This window comes from Oncorhynchus mykiss, chromosome 17, assembly GCF_057628025.1.
Source record: "Oncorhynchus mykiss isolate SJ-2025 chromosome 17, ASM5762802v1, whole genome shotgun sequence".
Taxonomy (NCBI): Eukaryota; Metazoa; Chordata; class Actinopteri; order Salmoniformes; family Salmonidae; genus Oncorhynchus; species Oncorhynchus mykiss.
Window position 1 is genome coordinate 13769318 of NC_143038.1, and position 25775 is coordinate 13795092.

General features: G+C 42.2%; 2 protein-coding genes across 5 annotated transcripts; one reads left to right on the forward strand and one right to left on the reverse strand.

The window, feature by feature from the left end:
- Window positions 1-10230: 10230 nt before the first annotated feature.
- On the forward strand, window positions 10231-20504 carry LOC110493741 (ESF1 homolog). Its single transcript, XM_021568192.3, has 14 exons — window positions 10231-10330; window positions 11135-11595; window positions 14049-14386; window positions 14506-14619; window positions 14732-14841; window positions 15006-15158; window positions 15531-15645; window positions 17123-17285; window positions 17514-17681; window positions 17897-18024; window positions 18113-18203; window positions 18328-18413; window positions 18587-18733; window positions 19088-20504. The coding sequence occupies exons 2-14, from the start codon at window positions 11160-11162 to the stop codon at window positions 19427-19429; spliced, it is 2391 nt and encodes a 796-aa protein (XP_021423867.2). The 5' UTR covers window positions 10231-10330; window positions 11135-11159; the 3' UTR covers window positions 19430-20504.
- Window positions 19858-24096, reverse strand: LOC110493742 (BTB/POZ domain-containing protein 3). 4 transcript variants are annotated; one of them, XM_090204871.1, is made up of 5 exons: window positions 23415-24096; window positions 22832-23025; window positions 22543-22633; window positions 22146-22264; window positions 19858-21806 (listed from the first exon to the last, which is right to left on the reverse strand). In XM_090204871.1, exons 1-5 carry the CDS (start codon window positions 23421-23423, stop codon window positions 20774-20776), a joined length of 1446 nt encoding a protein of 481 aa, XP_090060997.1. In that variant the 5' UTR covers window positions 23424-24096; the 3' UTR covers window positions 19858-20773. The 4 variants fall into 4 exon arrangements, with proteins under 4 accessions (XP_090060997.1, XP_021423868.1, XP_090060999.1 ...); XM_021568193.3 differs by having other exon boundaries at window positions 22832-23069; window positions 23415-23823; XM_090204873.1 differs by having other exon boundaries at window positions 21943-22264; window positions 22832-23069; window positions 23415-23566.
- Between the last annotated feature and the right edge of the window lie 1679 nt (window positions 24097-25775).

Sequence of the window (25775 nt, forward strand, 5' to 3'; positions counted from 1 at the left end):
ACAGAAATACGAAATTACAACATAAATATTCCCTTACCTTTGATGATCTTTCATCAGAATGTAGTGCAAGGAGTCCTAGTACCACAATAAATCGTTGTTTTGTTCCATAATGTCCAATACTAGTGTCCAAGTAGCTGCATTTGCTATCACTTTCAGCTCACGTGCCCAAAAACTGACTGCTGGTCCAAGATAAATCGCACGAAAACTTCCAAAATATATATTCCAGGTCGAATAAACTGGTCAAACTAAGTTCGAGAATCAATCTTCAGGATGTTATTATCATATATATCCAATAACGTTCCAACCGGATCATACGTTTTCATCTGGGGCCGACTGGAACAGCCGTAGCACCCACAGAGAAATGCGCCACAGCAAAATGGCATTCAGTCGGGACACTGACTATTTTCCCTCCCATTAGGTCAAAGTGCACAGCAAATGCTCCATTACACTTTCTACTGAATGAGGACATCTAGTGGAAGGCGTAGGAAGTGCTTCCAGATCCATATCTTGTTGGGAAAGGAGGGGGCGATGACGTCAAAGTTGCCCCAACTTTCAGAATTTCAAAACTTGTTTGGAAGATTGCCTGCCCTATGAGTTCTGTTATACTCACAGACATAATTCAAACAGTTTCAGAAACGTCAGAGTGTTTTCTATCCAATAGTAATAATAATATGCATATATTAGCAATCTAGGACAGAGTTTGATGCAGTTCACTATGGGCACGCAATTCATCCAAAGTGAAAATACTGCCCCCTATCCTCAACAAGTTTTAAGAAATAACACAACATTTTTACAATTCGGCACACAACATTGACAGACCGACAAGTAGTTAACTTCTGTGTAACCTCTGGTTGTTTTTTTTCTTCATATATTCCAACAGAAACAAGGGATTATTAATTGATACAACTGACAATCTTGAAATTGAACAAGATAATTTAAAAAATGAACACGATGGTAATGACCTTGCTGTAGAGCCCTAAATTCACGTGGTCAAACTCATGGCCTCATCTCGATGTCTTCAATAGTAGTTTCACCAATGGCTGCGGCTCTCCTTTTTGACCAATATATCAGAAAGAAGATAATCGTTGTCATTCACAAGAACTCCAAAACCATTGACTAAAGCAACACACACTATCCAATGGGCTATGCGAGGTTGTTGGTCTTCTATTTTCTACATGTATTTGTTCTGCTTTGTACATTTATATTGGTTCCACTCTGTGGTGGGGTAGGTTGGGACCTCTTTTGCAGATTTTTATATAACTCTTGGATCTGCCATTGGTTGCCAATTGCAGTAGTATGTGTACCAGTCTGGGGTTTTCACTCTAACTATAACCAATGCCTTTGTCTGTTGTTGAACCATGTTTGCCTGGATCAGAAATGTATTTGACGTAGACTTCATCTTGGTCGACATTCTCCTTGTTCATCTATTTCTTTGCTCCCCACCGGGTGATTCCAGCTCAGGGTAGCTGCATTCATCTCAGGCACTGTCTGCTTGATTATCTTTGTCATAAGGAACATGAATTAACAATGACTCCTAGATCTGAGGATACAACAATAGATGGTGGACAATTGTGTCGTTTACTCCAAATACTGAGCTCGTGATAACACCGCAGCTTAATACTTTCACGCACCACAAAGGTCAAAGAAAGACATTGCTTTTGAGCACATCAAAATGTACTTACCAGTATAGGCACTGCAGAAATACCCAAAGACGAGAAAGTGTATACAAATTAACATCTCTGCTCAGTAAATTGGCTGTGTAATGTCTGACTGACATGTTTCGGGGAGTAGCCGATTACAAGTAATCCGATTACAAAAAACGTGTTAACGGCTAAAATATTGATTACGGATACTTATGAAGAAATAAAACGAGATTGTTACTTCTTGGATTACTTTGAAATTCACAAAGGATGTTGTCGGAAAAATATATATTGACACCTTTCGGTTTTCTCAATGACATTCAATTCAGAGTTGAAAAAAGGTGCAAGTTTGTTTGTTCCACCTGAGTGAGTCTGGCCACAAGTCAGAGACCACCATGATGACACCATTTGAGTTTGAAAGATCCTTTGTCTTCTAATGCTTCAACAATCTAAAAAAGATTGGGGTCAAAATTATTGGCACCCATTTTCAGTACTCCAGCACCCTACTATTGCGAGGATAATGACACTGAGCCTTTTTCTAAAATGTTTAATGAGATTGGAGAACACATTGGGAGGGATCTTAGACCATTCCTCCATACAGAATCTTTCCAGATCCTTGATATCATTTCTCTGAGCTTAAACACTGCCCTCTTCAATTTAAACCACAGGTTTTCAATTGAGACTGAGATGGCCATTGTAAATGTTATTTGTGGATTTCGATGTGTGATTGGGGTTACTGTCTTGCTGGAAGATCCACTTGCGGCCAAGTGTCAGCCTCCTGGCAGAGGCAACCAGGTTTAGGGTAAAATGTCCTGGTACTTTGTATAGGTAATGAAGCCGTACACCTTAAACAAGGGCCTCAGGACCAGTGGAAGCATAATAGCACCATAACATCAGAGATGCACCACCATATTTGACCATTTTCAATGCCAAACCCACAACTCGTGTGCGTGGCCAAAGAGCTATATTTTCATGCCATCTGACCATAGCACCGGTTGCCATCAAATCAAATCTTATTTGTCACATGCGCTGAATAGCATGAAATGCTTACTTACAAGCCTTTAACCAACAATGCAGTTCAGAAAATACAGCTAAGAAAATATTTACTAAAGTAAAAAATGTAATAAAAAGTAACACAGAATAACAATAACGAGGCTATATACATACAGGGGGTACCGAGTCAATATGCAGGGGCACAGGTTAGTTGAGGTCATTTGTACATGTAGGCAGGGGGGGGGGGGTAAATGTAAATAGTCCGTGTGGCCATTTGATTAATTGTTCAGCAGTCTTATGGCTTGGGGGTAGAAGCTGTTAAGGAGCCTTTTGGACCTAGACTTGGCATTCCGGTACCATTTGCCCTGCGGTAGCAGAGAGAACAGTCTGACTTGGGTGACTGGAGTCTTTGACTATTTTTTGGGCCTTCCTCTGATACCGCCTAGTATATAGGTACTGGATGGCAGGAAGCTTGGTCCCAGTGATGTACTGGGCTGTCGCACTACCCTCTGTAGCACCTTACGGTAGGATGCCGAGCAGTTGCCATACCAGGTGGTGATGCAACCAGTGAGGATGCTCTTGATGGTCCAAATACCAATGCCGTTTATCAAACTACAGGCGGTGCTTATGGTCAGATGACATGAAAATAGAGCTCTTTCACCACATTTGGCATTTGAGTACAAATTTTTCCACTTCTGACATACAGTATTACCTTCAGATGTACACACTGTATAAACAGTACACATTACAATCCATCATCTGGCATAAAGTGGAGATTAAATATCATAGCATTTATTTTAAGAACATGAAGCATGGTAAGACAGGAACACAAGACACCAAATGATAAATGTAATGTAGAAATGTATGCATTTGCTATTAATTGGTGAGAAACAAATGATCTGTCATGCAGCATGTATATCAGTCACTGTTACAACACAGTGTTGTAGCCTTTCTCAATCACTGTCTGGCTTACACTGAATTTCTGTTGATAGTATTAGTAAAGTGATACACTGTAACTAAACGGTGACATCTGACTGATGTCACTGAGTGGACATCTCTTGGGAGACAGTCACCTATCTACTTTGGAACTTACCCTGCACTTTAATTTCATTGCTGTTTCATTTCCTTTATGCAACGGCTGCAGATGTTTCGTCTACGACTTGTCTTTAGTTGATGGCTGGCTGGACCTTCGAGGGGTCCCCAAAAGACACGTTCGCAGAGCCTCTTTTAGCTGGTTTCGCCTGCCAAAAACAAAAGAGCATTAAACATTGTATCTTTACCATTGACATATTTCCGCAAATATAATTTGTAAACATATGAGCGAAGATCACACACATGTGAGTCATGAGGCTTCCAACCAATCATGTAGAGGATCTCAAATGTTGCAGGAACAGACCCATTCTCACATCCCATACATCTCTGAGGGAAATCAATCAAATACAGTATCAGCATCTAAAACAACTGGTACCTGTAGAGCTGCTGGTTGTGCATGATTTTGTTCCAAGCCTGCGCAAACACACCCGATTCATCTGCTCATTAAGATTTGTTGAATCAGGTGTGTTTGTGCTGGGCTGGAACAAAACACTGCACACCCAGCAGCTCTCCAGGACCAAAGTTGGTGATTACTTCTCTAAAGCAGAAGTTTGAAATAAGAGTTACTTCTGCTTAGGGATTGATCAAAATGTACAGAATGGGTACCTAGAGGAAAATGGGGGGGGGGGTCATGCTTTTTCAATTTCAGTTAAAGGGATTTATTTATTATTATTTTTTAAATTACATGCACTACCGTTCAAAAGTTTGGGGTCACTTAGAAATGTCCTTGTTTTTGAAAGAAAAGCACATTTTTTTGTCCATTAAAATAACATCAAATTGATCAGAAATACAGTGTAGACATTGTTAATGTTGCAAAGGACTATTGTAGCTGGAAATTGAAGATTTTTTATGGAATATCTACATAGGCGTACAGAGGCCCATTATCAGAAACCATCACTCCTGTGTTCCAATGGCACGTTGTGTTAGCTAATCCAAGTTTATCATTTTAAAAGGCTAATTGATCATTAGAAAACCCTTTTGCAATTATGTTAGCACAGCTGAAAACTGTTGTTCTGATTAAAGAAGCAAAAATTGCTTTCTTTAGACTAGGGTATCTGGAGCATCAGCATTTGTGGGTTCGAATACAGGCTCAAAATGGCAGAACCAAATAACTTTCTTCTGAAACTTGTCAGTCTATTCTTGTTCTGTGAAATTAAGGCTATTCTATGCGAGAAATTGCAGAGAAATTGCCAAGAAACTGAAGATCTCATACTACGCTGTGTACTACTCCCTTCACAGAACAGTGCAAACTGGTCTAACCAGAATAGAAAGAGGAGTGGGAGGCCCCGGTGCACAACTGAGCAAGAGGACAAGTACATTAGTGTCTAGTTTGATAAACAGATGCCTCACAAGTCCTCAACTGGCAGCTTTATTAAATAGTACCCGCAAAACACCAGTCTCAACGTCAACAGTGAAGAGGCGACTCCGGGGTGCTGGCCTTGGACATGATTTGGAAAACAAAGCTGAAAGAATTGTCCATAGAGCTCCGAGACATGATTGTGTCGAGGCACAGATCTGGAGAAGGGTACCAAAACATTTCTGCAGCATTGAAGGTTCCCAAGAACACATTGGCCTCCATCATTCTTAAATGGGAGAAGTTTGGAACCACCAAGACTCTTCCTAGAGCTGGCTGGCCAGCTAAACTGAGAAATCTGGGGAGAAGGGCCTTGGTCATGGAGGAGACCAAGAACCCGATGGTCACTCTGACAGAGCTCCAGAGTTCCTCTGTGGAGATGGGAGAACCTTCCAGAAGGACAACCATCTCTGCAGCACCCCACCAATCAAGCCTTTATGGTAGAGTGGCCAGACAGAAGCCACTCCTCAGTAAAAGGCACATGGCAGCCCGCTTGGAGTTTGCCAAACCAAGATTGAACTCTTTGGCCTGAATACCAAGCATCACTTCTGGAGGAAACCTGGCACCATCCCTACGGTGAAGCATGGTAGTGGCAATCATCATGTGGGGATGTTTTCAGTGGCAGGGACTGGGAGACGAGTCCGGATCAAGGAAAAGATGAACAGAGCCCTCCCGAGTGGCGCAGCGGTCTAAGGCACAGCATTGCAGTGCTTGAAGCGTCCCTACAGACCCGGGTTCGATCCCAGGCTGTGTTACAACCGGCCATGATCGGGAGTCCCATAGGGCGGCACACAATTGGACCAGCGTTGTCTGGGTTAGGGGAGGGTTTGGCCGGGGGAGCTTTACTTGGCTTGTTGTGCTCTAGCGACTCCTTGCTGGGTGTCTGCAGGCTGACTTCGGTCGTCAGTTGAACAGTGGGCTGGCTTCCCGGGTTAAGCGGGCGGGTGTTAAGAAGCGTGGTTTGGTGGGTCATGTTTCAGAGGACGCATGACTCTGCGGAGCCCATTGGGGAGTTGCATCAATGAGAAAATATTGCAATTGGATATCACGAAAAAGGGGGTAAAAAAAATGTTTCTTTAATTAAGATGAACAAATTACAAAAAGAGCCAAAGTACATGCTCTAAGATGTACTTTGTTCATCTTAATCTTTTTTTTACCGTCAGTTAAGAACAAATTCTTATTTACAATGACGGCCTAGGAACAGTGGGTTAACTGCCTTATTCAGGGGCAGAGCGACAGATTTCTACCTTGTCAGCTCGGAGATTCGATCTAGCAAGCTTTCAGTTACTAGCCCAACGCTCTAACCACAAGGCTACCTGCCGCACTCAGAACCTCAGACGTGGGCAAAGGTTCACCTTCCAACAGGCCAATAACCCTAAGCACACAGCCAAGACAAAGCAGGAGTGGCTTTGGGACAAGTCTCTGAATGTCCTTGAGTGGCCCAGCCAGAGCACAGACTTGATTCCGATCAAACATCTCTGGAGACCTGAAATAGCTGTGCAGTGACGCTCCCCATCCAACCTTACAGAGCTTGAGAGGATCTGCAGAAAATAATGGGAGAATCCCCCCAAATACAGGTGTGCCAAGCTTGTAGTGTCATACCCAAGAAGGCTCAAGGCTGTAATCGCTGCCAAAGTACTGAGTAAAGGGTCTGAATACTTATGTAAATGTGATTTTTACTTTTTATATTGTAATAAATGTGCAAACACTTCTAAAGACCTGTTTTTGCTTTGTCATTATGGGGTATTGTGTGTGGATTGATGAGGGGGAAAAAAATATTTTATCAATTTTAGAATAAGGCTGTATGTAATGTAACAAAATGTGGAAAAAGTCAAGGGGTCTGAATACTTTCCGAATGCACTGTGTGGATGATAATAATAATAGTATAAGACGGTTTCATTTCAAGTACGTCTTTCTCCACTATGTAGCTCACCTTGGTAGATTGAAGCTGCAGCTAAAATGGTGTCTCTGTTCAACATGGACTTCTTGTTCCAAGTGCAGTTGCTCTCCCTAGAGAGTTGAAACAACGATGAAAACTCAGCATTTGGGCACTAAACATGATTTAATGGCCAAGGCACCAGGGAGATCATTGATCCAGTGTAGGCTAAACAGGAGAAACATACAGTCCTAGATAATTGCGTGCTGCAAGTAAGCCATACAAGCCATACAAAACCCTGGGAAATATGACATGGAGGGCTCAAATCGAATATTATGTCAGAAACATGTACAGGGCCAAATCACCTCTGAGATGATGAATAGAACAAAAATAGAATAGAAACAATTAAACTATAAAAACTCAGTATGAACAAAAAGCACAGATCTACAACAGTATAACTGTGGTATACAGTAAACCTACCTTGCAGGTCACTCATGACCTCAAGTATCCCAGGATAGTGCACTTGAATTTCATCAATGTCCTACAGAAAAATAAAATGCAATATGATCGCTTGCCACAAACATTATCATTTTGCGCTAATCGCTAGTATCACAGCTAGGACCACAGGATAAAATAGAACACTCATATTAGCCTATATTGTATATCTATGGCAAGGAAACCCAAGGCCTCACCACTGTCAACATACTGAAGCCTGCCTGCCTGCCTGGCCCAGCAGGATGCCCAGGTCTGTGACGGCCATGTAGGAGAACCCCCCTTCCCGCTCGAGCTCAGCCAGCTGCAGAGAGCAGCGCAGCTTGTACAGGGTCTCCGCGCCCACCATGGCCCCCATGAACACCACATCTGGCTTCAGGACCTGGTTGATCTTTGGTAAAGGAAAGGGATTAGAATGAGAGCACAGCGATACAGACTGAAAAACCTGGATTGTTGTAATCCTGAATCCTATGTGTAATTATGTTGTTATAAGAAGGAAACGTATTTGAAAAAACAGCCGGCAATAGACAATAAAGTACTGATGTAAAAAATCATATGAGGCTGTCAGTTATCTGTCCCAAGGCACCAGGGAGATCATTGATCCAGTGTAGGCTAAACAGGAGAAACACACAGTCCTAGATAAATGCATGCTGCAAGTAAGCCACACAAAACCCTGGGAAATAGGACATGGAGGGCTCAAATGGAATATTATGTCAGAAACATCTACAGGGCCAAATCACCTCAAGCTGCTGACCACCAGATGAAGCTGCTGACCACCAGATCAAATGTGTTTTCTTTAAAGGGCAGAAACTCTTCATCGGCCATGACACAGTGGGTAGGGATCTCACTTTCTCTTGTGTTTCTCTGAGGAGCGAGAAGAGCGTTAGATCATCCCCAAAAAAACAGAAGTCCCTCCATAACATGCCTCTGATTTTACAGACCATTCTATCAATCTATTGATCTATAATTAGTGGTCTCTGCTCAAAAACCCAATCATTCCACCTAGGCTATGGATGTTCTAACAGAAATACATATTAGAATTCCTATTAGTAATTTAAAGGGATATAAGGAGAAGATTTAACTCACCAAAGACTTTTCTGAGATGCCAATTAAGAAGAGCTGCTCAACTACTTCCTGAAAAGAAAAGCACAATTCAATATTCAGCCATACATAGTGAGTTAACATTTTCCCTAACAGGGGCGATTTGCAGTTGCTACATCCATTTTTGGACTTATAAATTAATATGTACCCATTGATTCTTGACAAATACAGCTAATAAATGCCTCATAAGCTTAGTTCAACTGTTGTACCCCATCAGAACCCAAAACATGTATAAGCTTATTTTACTCCAATGTTTGTCAACAAAGTAAAAGTAAACAAACACAATATAGCCTCAAAACATTGTTAAAACTATAATTGGAATATCATGGATATGTTGCAGCCATAGCTCTGTCTATGCACTTGAGAGTGGTTACATTTCTCCAGCCTCATCCCTCAACTTTCTACCGAAACAGGGGCGGGGAATGCTTTGTTATTGTTTAAAAAGCTGCCTGCCTGTTTATGAGCAACCATTGAAGGCTACTTTGTACAAATGCTCAGCAATGTGACTTTTCCCACAGCCAATGTCCAATGCCAAAGGAAATGTCCTGTGAAAATAACTCCAAAATGTCAGCAAAATACACACCCTCACAAGCACAGATATACACTTCAATTTCAACAACAGTGCCATGAATGTGACAATTTTCATAGACTATGTCCATGCATCACAACTTCTGTTGCCTTAACTTGCAATGTCATAGGCCCTGTTTGCAACTCTGCTTCCAACCTGCAAATGAATATGAACAGTACCAGAACACATATATTTTCTTGGATAAAAGAGAGCTAGGACGGGACAAACTATCCCATACAAATACAGCTACTGTATACCTCATCTCTTCAGATAGTCATATTTGTCACTGTCTTGTATTGATGCAGCCCATTTCTTCTGACTCCTCTTCATAGTCGTGTCAAATACATTAATTGTACCTCCAGCCCTGCCTGACAACTGCATCTGAATTCCAGTCCATTGAAAACGCCGAATTTTGGAAGAAGTCAACTCTTTCACCGGTGGAAACCTTGAATGAGCTGTCATGACATTTATTTGTGAATGAGCTGCATCATATTGCTGAAGGACCAGACATCTAAAGCCGCATATTTTCAAGACTCTCCGGCAGACACAACTACCATTGAGAAAACGACTACCTATTGCATTGTTCATTTTTACTAATTGTTTACAGACTAACGAACCATTTACAGTAATACGTAGCAAACCATTGCACAACAAATATATTTTTTGGAGCGTGTTCTTCCAGTCGTCCCCATTGACTGACCTCGTCACAGTGTTATTGTGTTATTGGCTTGTTTGTTTACTCCATGTGTAACTCTGTGTTGTTGTTTGTGTCACACTGCTTTTCTTTATCTTGGCCAGGTCGCAGTTGCAAATGAGAACTTGTTCTCAACTAGCCTACCTGGTTAAATAAAGGTGAAATAAATAAATAAATAAAAGTGGACAAACAGAAAATATGGAACTGTTTTTTAATTCATTTGATAGAAAATGTGGAACTGGATTTAAGTCTGTTCACTAGTTCTACCCCCTCTTCTTGTTGTAAAGGCTAATGCATATGGTGCTGATTTCATTTTAAATCTCGAACGATACATTTATATTGCTAAATGTATGTATTGAATTTGAATACATTATGTATTGAATATGGACTGAACTGTGGTTTTGTACTTCCTGGCTTGCCGTATTGCGAAAAGGGGTGGGACAAGAAAAAGGTCACGGAAGTGGTGCATGCTGGGAGAACACGTGGATATTGGTTCGATTTCACTGGAGAAGTTGTTTTGGTAAGTCTCTATTCACCAAAATACTTTTGCACTCTTTATCTCTGCCAAATATTTCTCAGTTTACACTTTGAATTGTGTTCCTTATGCTAACTGCAGGTCTTGGAATGGCCCTTATCAAGTGTTGTTTACATATCTGACTCGTGTGTCTGACTTATGTATCAAAAGTGTTAGCTTGCTTGTAAGCTATGCAATAAAACACTCACTCGTTAGAATAGTATTATGCACCCAGGGTATTGCATTGTGGTACAGTGTACCTATTAGGACTAATAGAGAGTGGGAATTAGCTTATGTCATTCTGAGCTTACCTAGCTAACTAACTAACTACCTAGCTCGGGTGCCCATAGAGAATGATAGAGGCCTCGAGTGGCCAAAAGGTCATTTTAGCATGGGAAGCGCTATTGAGGGCGTCCACCATTTTAATGTAGTCAACTGGATGGGACTTCCAACTTCATTGGCTGATCCCTCCTGATTATCCAGTTTGAGTCATGTCCAACCTGGTCATTAGAAGGGATCAGCCAACCGTGAAGAAGAAAATGGACTACTTTAAAGTTGAGATGGCCTCTGGCTCTGTCACATATGCTATAATGTAGTGTTCACTTGCTGCTGTACAATGTATAGAAAATGAGGCAATTCAAGAGAGTGCTATGAAATTAATGTCAAAATGTGGTTTTCTTTTGCCTTGGGTATTTTTTTTAGGTATTTTCTTAAAATGTAAGGTCTACTACACCTGTTGCATTCGGCACGTGACAAATATATCATTTGATGTAATAACTTCCATTGACAAACTGTCTGTCCTCTTTATAGATATTGCTCCGACGACTTAGCCATCATGGCTTCCAAAAAGGACCAAAGCGCCGATGTCCGCTTCCAAAAAGTGAAAAAGGACCCCCGCTTCTGGGAAATGCCAGAGAAAGAGCACAAAATCAAGATTGACAAGCGCTTCCAGTCCATGTTCCACGACGATCGCTTCAAGCTCAAGTACACGGTCGACAAGCGCGGCCGACCCGTCAACCACACCTCCTCTGAGGACCTGAAACGTTTCTACAATCTCTCTGACTCTGAGGGGGAAAGGGAGGATGGAAAGGATAAAGAGGAGGAGGAGAAGAAGAAAAAGAAGACCCAAGCGAAGTTGGGCTCTGTGGAGGGAGAGGATAAGGTAGTGGATGAGCCTAAAAAGCCTCTGAAGAAAGGAAAAGCTTCACAGTCCATAAAGAGTGGACCTAAAGGAGACCAGCCTATCAAAGGAGTCAGACTGTGTGAGGAGGGTAAGTAGAAGAGGGGACCTTATTGTATGACCTTCTGACTAGTGGTCGACCGATTTATGATTTTTCAACGCCGATACCGCTGATACTTATAACAATTATTTTTTATGTAATAATGACAATTACAACAATACTGAACACTTATTTTAACTTAATATAATACATCAATAAAATCAATTTAGCCTCAAGTAAATAATGAAACATGTTCAACTTGGTTTAAATAATGCAAAAACAAAGTGTTGGAGAAGAAAGTAAAAGTGCAAAATGTGCTATGTAAGAAAGCTAACGTTTCAGTTACTTGCTCAGAACATGAGAACATATGAAAGCTGGTAGTTCCTTTTAACATGAGTCTTCAATATTCCCAGGTAAGAAGTTTTAGGTTGTAGTTATTATAGGGATTATAGGACTATTTCCCTCTATACCATTTGTATTTCATTAACCTTTAACTATTGGATGTTCTTATAGGCACTTTAGTATTGCCAGTGTAACAGTATAGCTTCCGTCCCTGTAGTTAGCGCGCGCTAACTAGCTAGCCATTTTACTTTGGTTACACCAGCCTCATCTCGGGAGTTGATAGGCTTGAAGTCATAAACAGCGCAATGCTTGACGCACAACGAAGAGCTGCTGGCAAAACGCACGAAAGTGCTGTTTGAATGAATGTTTACACGCCTGCTTCTGCCTACCACCGCTCAGTCAGATGCTTGTATGCTCAGTCAGATTATATGCAACGTAGGACACGCTAGATAATATCTAGTAATATCATCAACCATGTGTAGTTAACTAGTGATTATGATTGAATGTTTTTTATAAGATAAGTTTAATGCTAGCTAGCCGCTTACCTTGGCTTACTGCATTCGCGTAACAGGCAGTCTAGAGATGATGACGGTTTTACTTTGACCTGCTTGCTCAGTCCTAGCAGAGCTGCTACTGCAGCCAAGTGGAGACTTTATACAGTGCAGTCGGAAAGTATTCACACCCCTTCCCTTTTTCCACATTTTGTTACATGGCAGCCTTATTCTAAAATGGATTGAATCAAACATTTTAAAATCCTCATCAATCTCCACACAATACCCCATAATAACAAAGTGGAAACAGGTTTTCAGAAATTGTTTCAGATATATACAGTTGATGTCGGAAGTTTACATACACTTAGGTTGGAGTCATTAAAACTTGTTTTTTAACCACTCCACACATTTCTTGTTAACAAGCTATAGTTTTGGCAAATTTTTCCAACAATTGTTTACAGACAGATTATTTCACTTATAATTCGTTGTATCACAATTTCTAGTGGGTCAGAAGTTTACATACACTAAGTTGACTGTGCCTTTAAACAACTTTAAACAACAAAATGATGTCATGGCTTTAGAAGCTTCTGATAGGCTAATTGACATAATTTGAGTCAGTTGGACGTGTACCTGTGGATGTATTTCAAGGCCTACCTTCAAACTCAGTGCCTCTTTGCTTGACATCATGGGGAAGAAAAAGAAAAACAGCCAAGACCCCAGAAAAACCATTGGAAACCTCCACAAGTATAGTACATCTTTGGGAGCAATTTCCAAACGCCTGAAAGTACCACGTTCATCTGTACAAACAATAGTACACAAGTATAAACACCATGGGACCACCCATCTATCATACTGCTCAGGAAGGAGACGCGTTCTGTCTCCTAGAGATTAACGTACTTTGGTGCGGAAAGTGCAAATCAATCCCAGAACAACAGCAAAAGACCTTGTGAAGATGCTGGAGGACACAGGTACAAAAGTTAAATCTTGGTCACAAATAGGTCTTCCAAATGGACAATGACCCCAAGCATTCTTTCAAGGTTGTGGCAAAATGGCTTAAGGACAACAAAGTCAAGGTATTGGAGTGGCCATCACAAAGCCCTGACCCCAATCCCATAGAAAATTTGTGTGCAGAACTGAAAAAGCATGCGCAAGCAAGGAGGCCTACAAACCTGACTTAGTTACAGCAGCTCTGTCAGGAGGAATGGGCCATAATTCACCCAACTTATTGTGGGAAGCTTGTGGAAGGCTACCCAACACGTTTGACCCAAATTAAACAATTTAAAGGCAATGGTACCAAATACTAATTGAGTGTATGTAAACTTCTGATCCACTGGGAATGTGATGAAAGAAATAAAAGCTGAAATAAATAGTTCTCTCTACTATTATTCTGACATTTCACATTCTTAAAATAAAGTGGTGATCCTAACTGACCTAAGACATGGATTTTTACTAGGATTACATTTTTACTGGGATTAAACTGAGTTTAAATGTATTTGGCTAAGGTATATGTAAACTTCCGACTTCAAGTGTGTGTGTGTGTGTGTGTGTGTGTGTGTATATATATATGTATATATATGTATACGTATATATATATGTGTATGTATATATATGTATGTGTGTATATATATATATATACTCATTGTTTTGAATCAATACATGCTGTTTTTACAGGTGAGGAAGATGACAAGGTGCCTCACGTTGAGGGGGACGATGTGGACCAGGCGGCCAGCATCTCAGACGGCAGTGAGGATGAGGAAGACGATGACGAGGATGAAGCAGATGTGGAGAGTGACGTGGAGAGCGGCTCCGAGGACGAGTCCGGTTCAGAGTCAGATGAGGACAGTAACAGCAGCGGGCCTGATCTGGCCAGGGGGAAAGGCAATGTGGAGACCAGCTCGGATGAGGACGACGATGACGATGATGATGTGGAAGCCATCTTGAAACGTGAGGAGGAGGAGATCCAGCACGACTGGGGCGAGCTGTGCAAGGACGCGCCGCGGAGTGAGGAGGTGAGGAGGTCTAAGGCTGTGTCTCAATTGTCCAGAGGGACTTCCTCTTCTCATTTCCTTTCGTCATCTTAAATGACATAAGAAATGGCATGTTCCAATGTTGTTTTTTACCACAACAGGTAACACAAAGGCTGGCCGTGTGTAACATGGATTGGGACCGGATGAAAGCCAAGGACCTGCTGGCTCTGTTTAACTCCTTCAAGCCTAAAGGAGGGGTTGTGCTCTCTGTGAAGGTAAGGCTAGATTAATTTGCCTGCTGGCTGTCACTCAAATATGATGGAAGTGACACTGCTTCACCAGACCAAGTCACAAATGTTGTGTATGTTTAACACTGTGTTTGTTTAGATCTACCCCTCAGAGTTTGGGAAGGAGCGGGTTCAGCAGGAACAGACCCAGGGTCCCCTGGAGCTGATGGCCCTGTCGGAGGATCCGGACAAAGACACAGAGGAGGAGATGTATGATCTAGCTACCCCATTCACACATCCCTATCCTCCCTGTATTGTTCAACCAGAAATTAACCAGAGATAAAATGTAGTGGTCCTAACAGATCAAAGGTAGGCAGTGAAATAGTTTCTATGAAAAGTGAATTGGTATTCATTTATGTGTTTGTGTATTGCAGGATTTACAGAGAGAAGATGCGGGACTACCAATTCAAGCGGCTAAAGTACTACTATGCGGTGGTGGAGTGCGACTCGCTTGACACAGCTGCTAAAATCTACCAGGAGTGTGACGGCTTTGAGTACGAGAGCAGCTGCTCCATCCTGGACCTGCGGTGAGGGAATAGACAGACACTCATTTATACTGAAGTGTACACTGGAGGAGAATGTGTTAAATAAAAGTGTAATAGAATGTTCTGTATAACTTGATAACGTAAAGCATGGTAAGGAAGCTGTCCTCAAAAGAGAGGTGGTACACAACATCTTATCAATACATAGAATAACATAATGGCACACATAGTGAGGAATCTTATCCTTGCTTAATATATTACCAGTATATCATCGTACATCAAGGTATTGCGTTTGTACATGCTAACTACTTATTAGCATGATACCATTATCGGTGCTGCTGGTTCATTCTAAACATTAGGATGTCGCTATTCTCCCATGCTAACTGTTGTGGTGGTCCCTCTTTTCTGTGGGAACAGGTTTATCCCTGATGATGTGACGTTTGACGAGGAGCCAAAGGACTTAGCCGCAGACGTGGACCTGTCTGCCTACACCCCCAAGCTCTTCACCTCCACAGCAGCAGCCACGTCAAAGGTTAGACACACTCTGTCTAATAATCTCTTATGGTCATAGCAATATTTCCTCCATGGTCGGTCCCAGGCTTACCACCTGTGGAGCGATGGTCCTGCAGTACACTGAACAAAAATATAAAAACAACATGCAACAATTTCAAAGATTTTACGGTGTTACACTTCATATAAGGAAATCAGTCAATTTAAATAAATTAGGCCCTCATCTATGGATTTCACATGACTGGGAATACAGATATGCATCTGTTGGTGACAGATACCTTACAAAATAAAAGTAGTAGCGTGGATCAGAAAACCAGTCAGTATCTGGTTTGACTGCCATTTGCCTCATGGAGCGTGACACATCTACTTCACATAGAGTTGATCAGGCTGTTGACTGTGGCCTGTGGAATGTTGTCCCACTCCTCTTCAATGGCTGTGCAAAGTTACTGGATATTGGCGGGAACTGGAACACACTGTCGTACACATTGATCCAGAGCATCCCAAACATGCTCAATAGGTGACATGTCTGGTGAGTATGCAGGCCATGGAAGAACTGGGAGATTTTCAGCTTCCAGGATTTGTGTACAGATCCTTGCGACATGGGGCTGTGCATTATCATGCTAAACATGAGGTCATGGAGGCGGATGAATGGCATGACAATGGGCCTCAGGATCTCATCATGATATCTCTGTGTATTCATATTACCTTCTATAAAATGCAATTGTGTTCATTGTCCGCAGCTTATGCCTGCCCATACCATAGCCCCACTGCCACCATGGGACACTCTGTTCACAACGTTGACATCCGTAAACTGTTCGCCCACACGACGCCATATACGCTGTCGGTCATCAGCCCGGTACAGTTGAAACCGGGATTAATCCGTGAACACACCCATAGTCTCATCAGCTGTGTCGAGTTGCTGGTCTTAGACAGTCCTGCAGGTGAAGAAGCCGGATGTCAGTTATCTGGCAACAGCTCTACAAGAAGACCAAGGCCACCCAATTGCACACTCCCTCAAAACTTGAGACCAAACTTGTCTGACAATTTTTTTTTTTGTGGCCTTTTATTGTCCCCAGCACAAGGCGCACCTGTGTAATGGTCATGCTGTTTATTCAGCTTCTTGATATGTCACACCTGTTAGGTGGATGGATTATCTTGGCAAAGTAGAAATGCTCACTAACAAGGATATAAACAAATTTGTGCCTAAAATTTTTGTGAATTTAGTTTTTTGTGCGTATGGAACATTTTGGGGAAATCTTTCATTTTAGCTCATGAAACGTGGGACACTTTACATGTTGCGTTTTTTAAAATGTTTTTAAAAACATTTTAAATGTTTTAAAATGAATAAATATTCATTGTTCAGGGTGACATTTTTTGCTGAATATTTGCATCTCGTACATTTTCCTCTAGTCCTATCATCTTCTTTAGTTGAGAAAGGACTCTGTAGTTATATTTCAGGTTGTTTACATTTATGACCTATTGTGTGTTTTCCACCCCAGGTGGAGTTGACCTGGGACGAGACAGACCATGAGCGTGTCACTGCCATGAACAGGAAGTTCAACAAGGACGAGCTGCTACAGATGGATTTCAACGCCTACCTGGCCTCCTCCAGCGATGATGAGGATGGAGTGGAGATGGAGAAGGAAGAGGAGCTTCCAGAGGGTAAGAAGAAAACAACACTTGAAGTGATTTTGATTAGCTTTTATAAAATACCTTTCAAACCTGTATACTCGAAGGACAACCTCACTTTAAGGGTATTATTCTTTGTGCTGGTAGATTATTGCCAACGGGGACAAATCACTATTACTGTAATTTAAAGGAGAGATGTTATTTTATGTATATTGCTTATGTTTGTTGCGTTGACTTTTATTTCCCCTTTTGGTCACCTAGTTAAACAGCCAGAAGAGGCCAGCAAGGAGGTGGAGAAGAAGGTCAGGAAAGGGAAGCAGAGCAGCGGTAAGCAGATAGAGAAATACAGAGAGATGCTGAAGAGCATCCAGGAGAAAGACCAGAAGAAGGAGGACAAGGGCATGGAGATGGAGATCACATGGGTGCCAGGTAGGGACAAATAAAAAATTCCCCTGTGTCAGACAGACTTTTTCATTGTCAGTAGTGCAACTTTTCATTATGTCAGTGCGACCTTTCCCCATATGTCAGACAGTGCAACTTTTTGTTGTCAGACTGTGACTTTGACTCGTCAATACAAATTGCATTTAGTTGGCACAACCAACCACTAAGCAGCCTCAATTACACTCCCATCTTCCTCACCTCAGGACTGAAGGAGACAACTGAACAGTTGGTGAAGGAGAAGCTAGAAGGAAAGGACAAGCTGACACCCTGGGAAGAGTTCATTGAGAAGAAGAAGGACAAGAAAAAGCAGAAAAAGACCAAAGGAAAGCAGGTGAGATCACTAGATTAAAGAAGGTTGTTAAATGTCTCACACACATTGTATTGGAGGGTGACAGACTTTTTTTTCTCCTTTCCTTCAGGAATCTGATGATTCAGACCTCAGTGGCGATGAGCTTCCTGCAGACGTGGACTTTGATGACCCGTTCTTTGCTGAAGAGCTTGGTTCTATGGGTGAGTCGCGTCGTGAATCATACTCAATCAGTTGCCACATTTACTCGAGTGCACTGGTAAAACGAATCACAATATGCTTTTATGCATGATTTGACCATTACTTGTTTTCTTCCTAAACTCCCAGATCTGAAAAAGAAAGCAAAGAGCAAGAAAAACAAAAAGGTGGAGGAGAGGACAGCTGAAGAGGAGGAGGAGTTGGAGAAACAAAAGGTAGGTGTCAGTGACGTGGAGTTGAAAGCACTCGTATACACTAATGCAATGGACTTAATACTGTTACTGGTATTCAGGACGTTGCACATTACGTTTTGTGAGCAGATGTCTTGACACGGTTCGTGAGTAAGCTAAACAAAAGTAACCTATTTTATTTCTCCATAAAACCACAGGCTGAGATGGCCCTGCTCATGGACGACGACGACAAGCACAAACACTTCAACTACGACAAGATCGTAGAGGAGCAGAACCTGAGCAAAAAGAAGAGGAAGAAGCTTCTGAAGAAGGACAACACCAGCCTGGAGGAGGACGACTTCCAGGTCGGAGCAGCCTTTTGGTTTCTTTTCATGGCAAAGAAATAGCTTGTACTCAACAGGCAGTATTTTGAAGTGGTTCTTTTTTCTTTTTTTTACCATCGTTTCCCATTGACATCAATTAATGATTTTGTAAAGTCTCAAATCAGAGGCTTCATGAATACACTTATTGATAGGGGAGTGTAGGTTACATTTCCTGGAATAAGGTGGAATTGGTTACACATACAATTTTGCCAAAGTTCATTAACATTAATTAAGGACCATTTTTCTGTTGCCTTAAGATGCATAATTTGTTTTACTGTCGAGGATTTTTTATAGACTTCAATGAAATCTCACCCCCCAATCTCTTCTCTCTGACAGGTGGATGTGAAGGACCCTCGTTTCCAGGCCATGTTCACCTCCCACCTCTACAACCTGGACCCGTCCGACCCGGGCTACAAGAAGACCAAGGCCACCCAGAGCATCCAGGTCGAGAAGCAGCGGCGAAGGGAGGAGCGCCAGCGCGACCAGGACGAGGCACTCAAGAGCTCACAGGCCCCGCCCGCACAGGAAGTGGGAGCAAAGAAACAGGAAACCGATGCCAGTGGCCAGGCGGTGGCTGAACCCACCAAGAAAATGGACCCCGGACTGTCCATGCTCATCAAGTCTATTAAGAACAAAACGGAGCAGTTTCAAGCACGAAAGAAACAGAAGACCATATAGATATTTTTAACTGGACTATTGAGGACTACGTTTCTGGGTGAAAAGCTATGGACTGCTCTTAACCAGCAGCTATGTGCAGCGGCCTTACGCTACACTATCTCTTTGATGAAGATACTGTTGGTGTGTGTGAGGCCTGAGACAAGCCTTGCCCACTTTTATTGTGAACTATCACTCTACAAAAGAGGCCTAATCAGGAACACAAAGTTGAAGATAGAATAGTTTGTGTATTTGAATGTGAAAATATGCTAATTAACATTGAGACACTTGTATAAACCATGTTCTGAGGGACTGCCAACAGTAAATGGTGGTTTGATACATCTCTGAATAGTATTTTTTTTACTCTTGATTTACATTATACAAACCTGCTCTATAGCCCCAGTCTGAGCCCTTTAAAATACTTATTTTATGTAAAAAGACACTTCACACAATTTTAGAGAACTGGTTAATTGTATTTTCTATATGCAACAACAGTACATTCATTGGTCCATTGATACCGTCAACCTCACAGCATGGCAACATTCTCATTGGAACCTCATTCTTCAACAATTCATACTGATTCATTCATTTTTTTTAAAAGCCCTAAATGAATGTACCGGTAAGCGAGATACAAAAAGGCTGTCCCGTTTGAAAAGAGGACCAATAGTAGTGCAAAAAAAAGTTAGCTATATACTGAGATGGCAACATACTCATGTATCTTAAACCTCAGCACAGGTTTACATTGCGTTTTTGTCTTGTTCTCAGTTTTATTCATCTCACAGAAAACCCAAGGGGATACTTGGATTGAGGTAACAATATTAACAATACAAAATCTTTAGAAATTGCACCATCAAAATGTTTAACAATTTATCAAGTTACAAAGTACAAAAATATTTGATTATACATTAAGTATCCTCTATATCAATGTCGAGTTTCTTGCACAGGTTGAAATATTTTGTTTTCAAGTTGTAGTGTTTTCTTTAAAAAAAAATAGGAATGTTTGAAGTTTTAAAAAAAAGTTGTTTTTTTTTAAGCTACCTGCAACACACTAATAATCTTGTTAAATGAGAACTGTGCTTCATAAACAGTAGAACAAAAATGTGTGAAAAGTGTTAAATGTGTTATGACCTATCCTTTATAAGAAAATATTTGGTCACTGCAACCCAGTCACACTAGGTCCGACATACTCATAAGGCAATTGTATAGTGAACTAAATAACCACCACAATAAATTGGATATGTTTGTTTTTTCCTAACCAGGTATACTTTTAAAGCCATAGCTAAGAGCTGATGCTTTCTGAACAGCCGGAGGGGTGCATTTACTGTGGCAGTAAAGATGGAGGGTTATGTTTCCCTCACATTCGACACCTCAAGCGTAAAAGATGAGCTCAGGTATTTGCCCCCCCTGCACACCTGTCCCGTTGGTGCTGTCCGAGGAGCACTGGAACTGGAAGGTGACCTTGCCACACTGTACCTCAGTCATCCCCTCCTGGCCAAAGTAGCTGAGCTCGTTGCCGTCCAGCACGACGCTGGCCGTGTAGAATGTGTCGGGCTCGATCTGCACAGGGTATTCAAACCACACTGGTAATGTGCTGCTGGAGCCGTCTGAAAAGTACTTGATGAGGCTCTGGCCCAGCGGCACGCCTTGCCTCTTGAGTTCAATCTTGGCGTTGTACTCTGCTGAACCACAGCTGGAGCCGTACAGGCCAAAGCCGGCGATGAACACTCGCTTGTCCACGGCGAACTGGATGCTGTCGCAGCGGCCCCGGTAGCGCCACTGGTTACTCCGGTAGGCGCACGACTGGAAACGGTGGCAGCGCTGCGGCGCCAGGCCCTTGCGCAGCTTGCTGGCAAACAGCAGCTCAGGCTTCTTGGCAGCCGTGTACCACAGGAAGATGTCATTGGTCTCGTTGAGCGTCAGCACGCCCGACTGTGCCGCACTGTTGGCGAAGTCATCCAGCGTCATGGTGGGAATGCGGATCAGGTAGATGGCCTTGCCCAGCGCCAGCCGTTTGTTCTCAATGGTGGGCGTCAGGTCCTGGCGCTGGCATTCGGCCTCAGCCCAGCTCAATGCCGCCTCGAACACCACCATCTCCTTGGCATTGAGCGTCTCGCGGCGCAGGATACTCTCCAGGGTCACCGAGTCGATGTCTGTGAAGCCCTCGGAGCGCAGCGCCAGCTCGGCTTGGGCGTCGATCACCTCCCAGCAGCGCAGCGTCAGGTCGGGCTCCTCAAACAGGCAGCTCTGGGAGAGCAGAACGCAAGCATTCTTGGCGCTCAGGCTCGTCTCCAGGAAGTTGACGCATGCCCGAGCCAGGTGGGGCACGATGTACTTCTTGGCGGCATAGAGCGTAGCCAGGACAGTGTCAGCACACAGGTCGATCTCGTCACAGTAGATGTACCTGCCAGACCAGAGTGGGGAGAGTCATATTAGAGCGCGACAAGTTCACTTCAACTTCTCATTTATGGGAAGGCTAACTATATCATTTCACATGCCATTGCATTGTCAGCTGAATATTCAAAGGAACACATTCTAACCTGAATACGGCCAAGTAAAACTTTTCATCTGGAAAAAAACTTGGTCCCATCATTCAGTCAGAGGCAATTTTCCTTTATAGCTTACTTGCAAAGACCACGAATCAGCCTACATTTCAAATGAACTAAGGTCGCCCTCATTCTGAAATGTACAATGAACACTGGGACTGCATCTAATGAGATGTCAGGAGGAACCGGCCACGTACTTCAGCATGGCTAGGAACGAGGGAGGCTCCACATCAGGGATACGGATCTCTTCCTTGTCCTCTGCCAGTTCACCGTAAAACATGGCGTGGAACACATTACTCCCCACAGCCAGCACATACTGAGGGACAACATGATAAAAGGAAGGGAAGCAAAGAGGGAGCAAGTTATGGTGGGAGGATGTATGAGGGATAGAAGGTGGAGAGAATATACATTTGCACATATATAAATGTAGATATTTGCAAAAGGATTTGGCATAAAGAGACTGGTGTGGAGACATCTAATTGCATTTTATTTAACATTTTGGTCATTTAGTAGACTCATCTGTCTGTACATGTGTTTTGTCTTGCTCAGTGAAGTACACACATATGTTGGACAGGTTTAAAGGGGATTGATTACCTTGTGCCCAGGTACTCGCTGAGTCCCTCCTGGGGGGCCAACAACAAAGTGAACATCTGCCATCAACTCATTGTTGAACATGACTGAATTCCTATGAAAGCACGAGTCATATGATTAATAAACCGTGTCCATGGCATCACATTCTGACTTCAGTATCTGCATGTAAGAACTGGTAGACCCAAGAAATGTGTTTTCTTTGTTCATTTTAAATCTATTAAAATGTACACATCGTCTCCCCTCAAAAGGCAGTTGAATCCCAGTTTAACTACTGCTTACTGGGCTCACCTACCTCTCTCGGATGGTAGGATAGAGCCCTTGCCAGTTGCAGCTGTGAATGGTGTTGTTATTCAGGTTCTGCTGCTGGTATTGCTGCACAGCTGTTTTGGTTGAGGATGCTGGGGCCAGCTTCTTGGTGGGAAAGAGCTCTGCAGCCATCTTTACCCCACTAGTTTTTGTTAGGGTGATCTCATAGCAGGCGCGAGGCTGCAATATTTTAAATTGCCTTTATTTGACGATCGTGGCTGACACTAGAAAGGACAAAAGAAATGCGAGCAACAAAAACAAAGTTCTAACGTTAGCTAACTACCGTAGCTGGCTAATGTTAGCTAGCGTAAAATAGTTCGCAATGTAGTCAAACAATACATGCAAAAATACACACGATAAACATCTAACGTTAGCTAGCAAGATTCTAGAGCGTTGTTTAAATCCTCGCTTAATTTGAGACGTATTAGCTAACGTTAGAAATCTACATGTAGCCAGTTTGCTAACTGCTAGACTGCGGCCAAGACTGGCCAGATGTGATACAGGAAGTGGCTAATGAACGCTTGTTTTTTTGAATTTGTCAAAACTAAGAAATGTAGCTATCCTCTTACCTGCCGCATTTGACGTCTAGTAGCTATCACCAATCGTAAAGTGGGCGCCCGACGATTGTATGAAACGTTTCCACATCCAAATAGCTTGCTACACAACTCGAGTGTACACAATACACATCTGCCAGGCACTATTGTTTAGGTGTCATACAAGTTCATACCACTACGAGTTAAGGAGGGCTGTACTCCTGTTTTTTGGGGGGGTAGAATGCTGAACAGGAATCCTTTCAAAACGCTTTTGTTCATTTTTGTGACATTGATAAAGAAGAAAAATATTAAAGCAGATTGTCACTGAGATATATTTTTGTAGGTATTGAAGTTATTTCAAAATAAATGTAACACAGTATGTGTGAGTGTTTCTGCTGCCTCTGCCCAGTGTTGTCACGTTAGTACTCTGTCTCGAGACCACGTATTGACCGTCTCGGTGTCATTGACATTTGTACTCGGTCTTGACTCGGTCTCCGACAGTGAGAACTCATAATTTCTTCCCGAGACAAGCGGAGTAAAAAAACGAATAATTACCGATTTCCATTCAGTCAGCGCATACAATCCCTTCGCCAGTCATAATCGATACACTCCTTTCTTGAAACCTGATTATGTTATTAAGAGCCTTTATATATATTATAGGCATGATTGCGCAGAGACGAACCTATAGGCCTTCATTGTGTGACAGGTTCGAGATTCTGGAAGGACAGCAACCGTAATACCAGCACAATCATATAGGAAAGTGCACTTTTTGTAAAACACGGCCAGTATACGCAACGTATGTATACGATTTTTTTTGTCAGTGGTCATTGCTCATATTAATTTCGTAGTCCCTATTGATGCGTATCAAAGTAGTGTAGTGGAGGTGTACAATGTATCAATTATGTAGTACAATAGAGAAATTATGCACAAAATAGCCTACACAATCGCAAAGTACATGAAATATATTCACATTCGCACCGCACCTCCTGAGCTCCTGAGTTGGAAAATCTTGTGCAATACACCGACCCATGTATTGTATTCAAGATCCTAAATGGCCTGGCTCCCCCGCTACACAGAAAACCCAAACATATGGTAGCTGATCCACAAGGTCTGCCATGAGAGGTGACTGTAGGAAAGCACCTTTAATCAATCTGCTTTCTCTGTGAGAGCTGCCCATGTTTGGAAGTCATTGCCATCAGACACACACAACTGCACTACCTATCACACTTTCACAAAAAACATGAATACATCGCTAAAGGCCAATCAGATTTGTGAATATAATCCATAGTTGTGTATTGCCGCTTTCAATGTTGTCTGTAGTTTGTGAGGTGTGGGAACACTATGTTGCTTTTGTGGATTTTGTCGTGTTGCTTTTTGTGCTATGTTGCTTTGTCTGCATACTACGTATTGCTTGTCCTATGTTGCTCTGCGTGTGTTCACTGCTGATTGATTGTCTGTATTGTTATTGTAATTGTTTTTAATAACCTGACCAGGGACTGTGGTTAAAAATTAGCCGGCTGGCTAAAACCGGCACTTTTACTGAAACCTTGATTAATGTGCACTGTCCCAATAAAAATAAACTCAACGCACACAGCCTAGTTTCAACGAGATATAATCTGCAGGCAGCAAGAGTGTGCAGCTCTCAACTGGTTTTAATATCGGTAGGGTAAGAAAGACGTTTCAATTTATGATCTCTACCAGTAAATGCTAACTAAGGAACAATGGGTAATGCAAACAAGGTATTGAAAAAGTTTAGTCCGAAGTGTTGGTTAGTCGGCTATTTGTGATGCGCAATTGTCATCATCCACTGTTTGCATCAGGGGCGTAGACATTGATAGGCCTTTGTGGACAGAGGCCCAATCACTGGGAAGCCAGGCCCTGACAGGCCCATGAAATCACATTGATGTGGTTTAAGCATTGTTGTAGATTTAGACCATCACGTTCTATAAAAAATAATGTGTGATTGTGGGAGTGAATATCTTAAAAATGTTTTGGAAAACAAAAAAAAACAACAGGAAAACATAGTATTTTTCACACATGGTGCTTTTCCTTCGCTGGGCGGGCCGTTTGGGAACGTTCTGGCAACATTTGAGTATACCCACTTCTCTAGGCACCACTACACCACCGCATAGGGCAGATGGAAAGACTGCAGTCACACACAGCATGATGTTAAAGGATAAGCAGTCCATAAACTCAGACATAATAAGCCAGTAGGTTCCAATCATAAGTTTACAAAAACACAGCCATTAAGCATTTCACAATCAAAATGTACAACTATTACTTCCCATTGCAAAAAAACATTTCACATTTAGCACACAGTAACCTGACCTAAAGTTTAAAGTGGAACATATAGCATTTGAACTACTTTGCAGAAACAAACAGACAATCATAATATCA

Excerpts from the sequence above, each read along its gene's own strand:
- LOC110493741 (XM_021568192.3), top strand. The coding sequence starts at position 11,160 with ATGGCTTCCAAAAAGGACCAAAGCGCCGATGTCCGCTTCCAAAAAGTG. Across the intron at positions 14,842-15,005 it reads AAAGACACAGAGGAGGAGAT|GATTTACAGAGAGAAGATGC; the intron begins GTATGATCTAGC and ends TGTGTATTGCAG. Across the intron at positions 18,025-18,112 it reads AAAAGACCAAAGGAAAGCAG|GAATCTGATGATTCAGACCT; the intron begins GTGAGATCACTA and ends CCTTTCCTTCAG.
- LOC110493742 (XM_090204871.1), bottom strand. Across the intron at positions 22,634-22,831 it reads TATCCTACCATCCGAGAGAG|GAATTCAGTCATGTTCAACA; the intron begins GTAGGTGAGCCC and ends GTGCTTTCATAG. Across the intron at positions 21,807-22,145 it reads TCGTTCCTAGCCATGCTGAA|GTACATCTACTGTGACGAGA; the intron begins GTACGTGGCCGG and ends CTGGTCTGGCAG.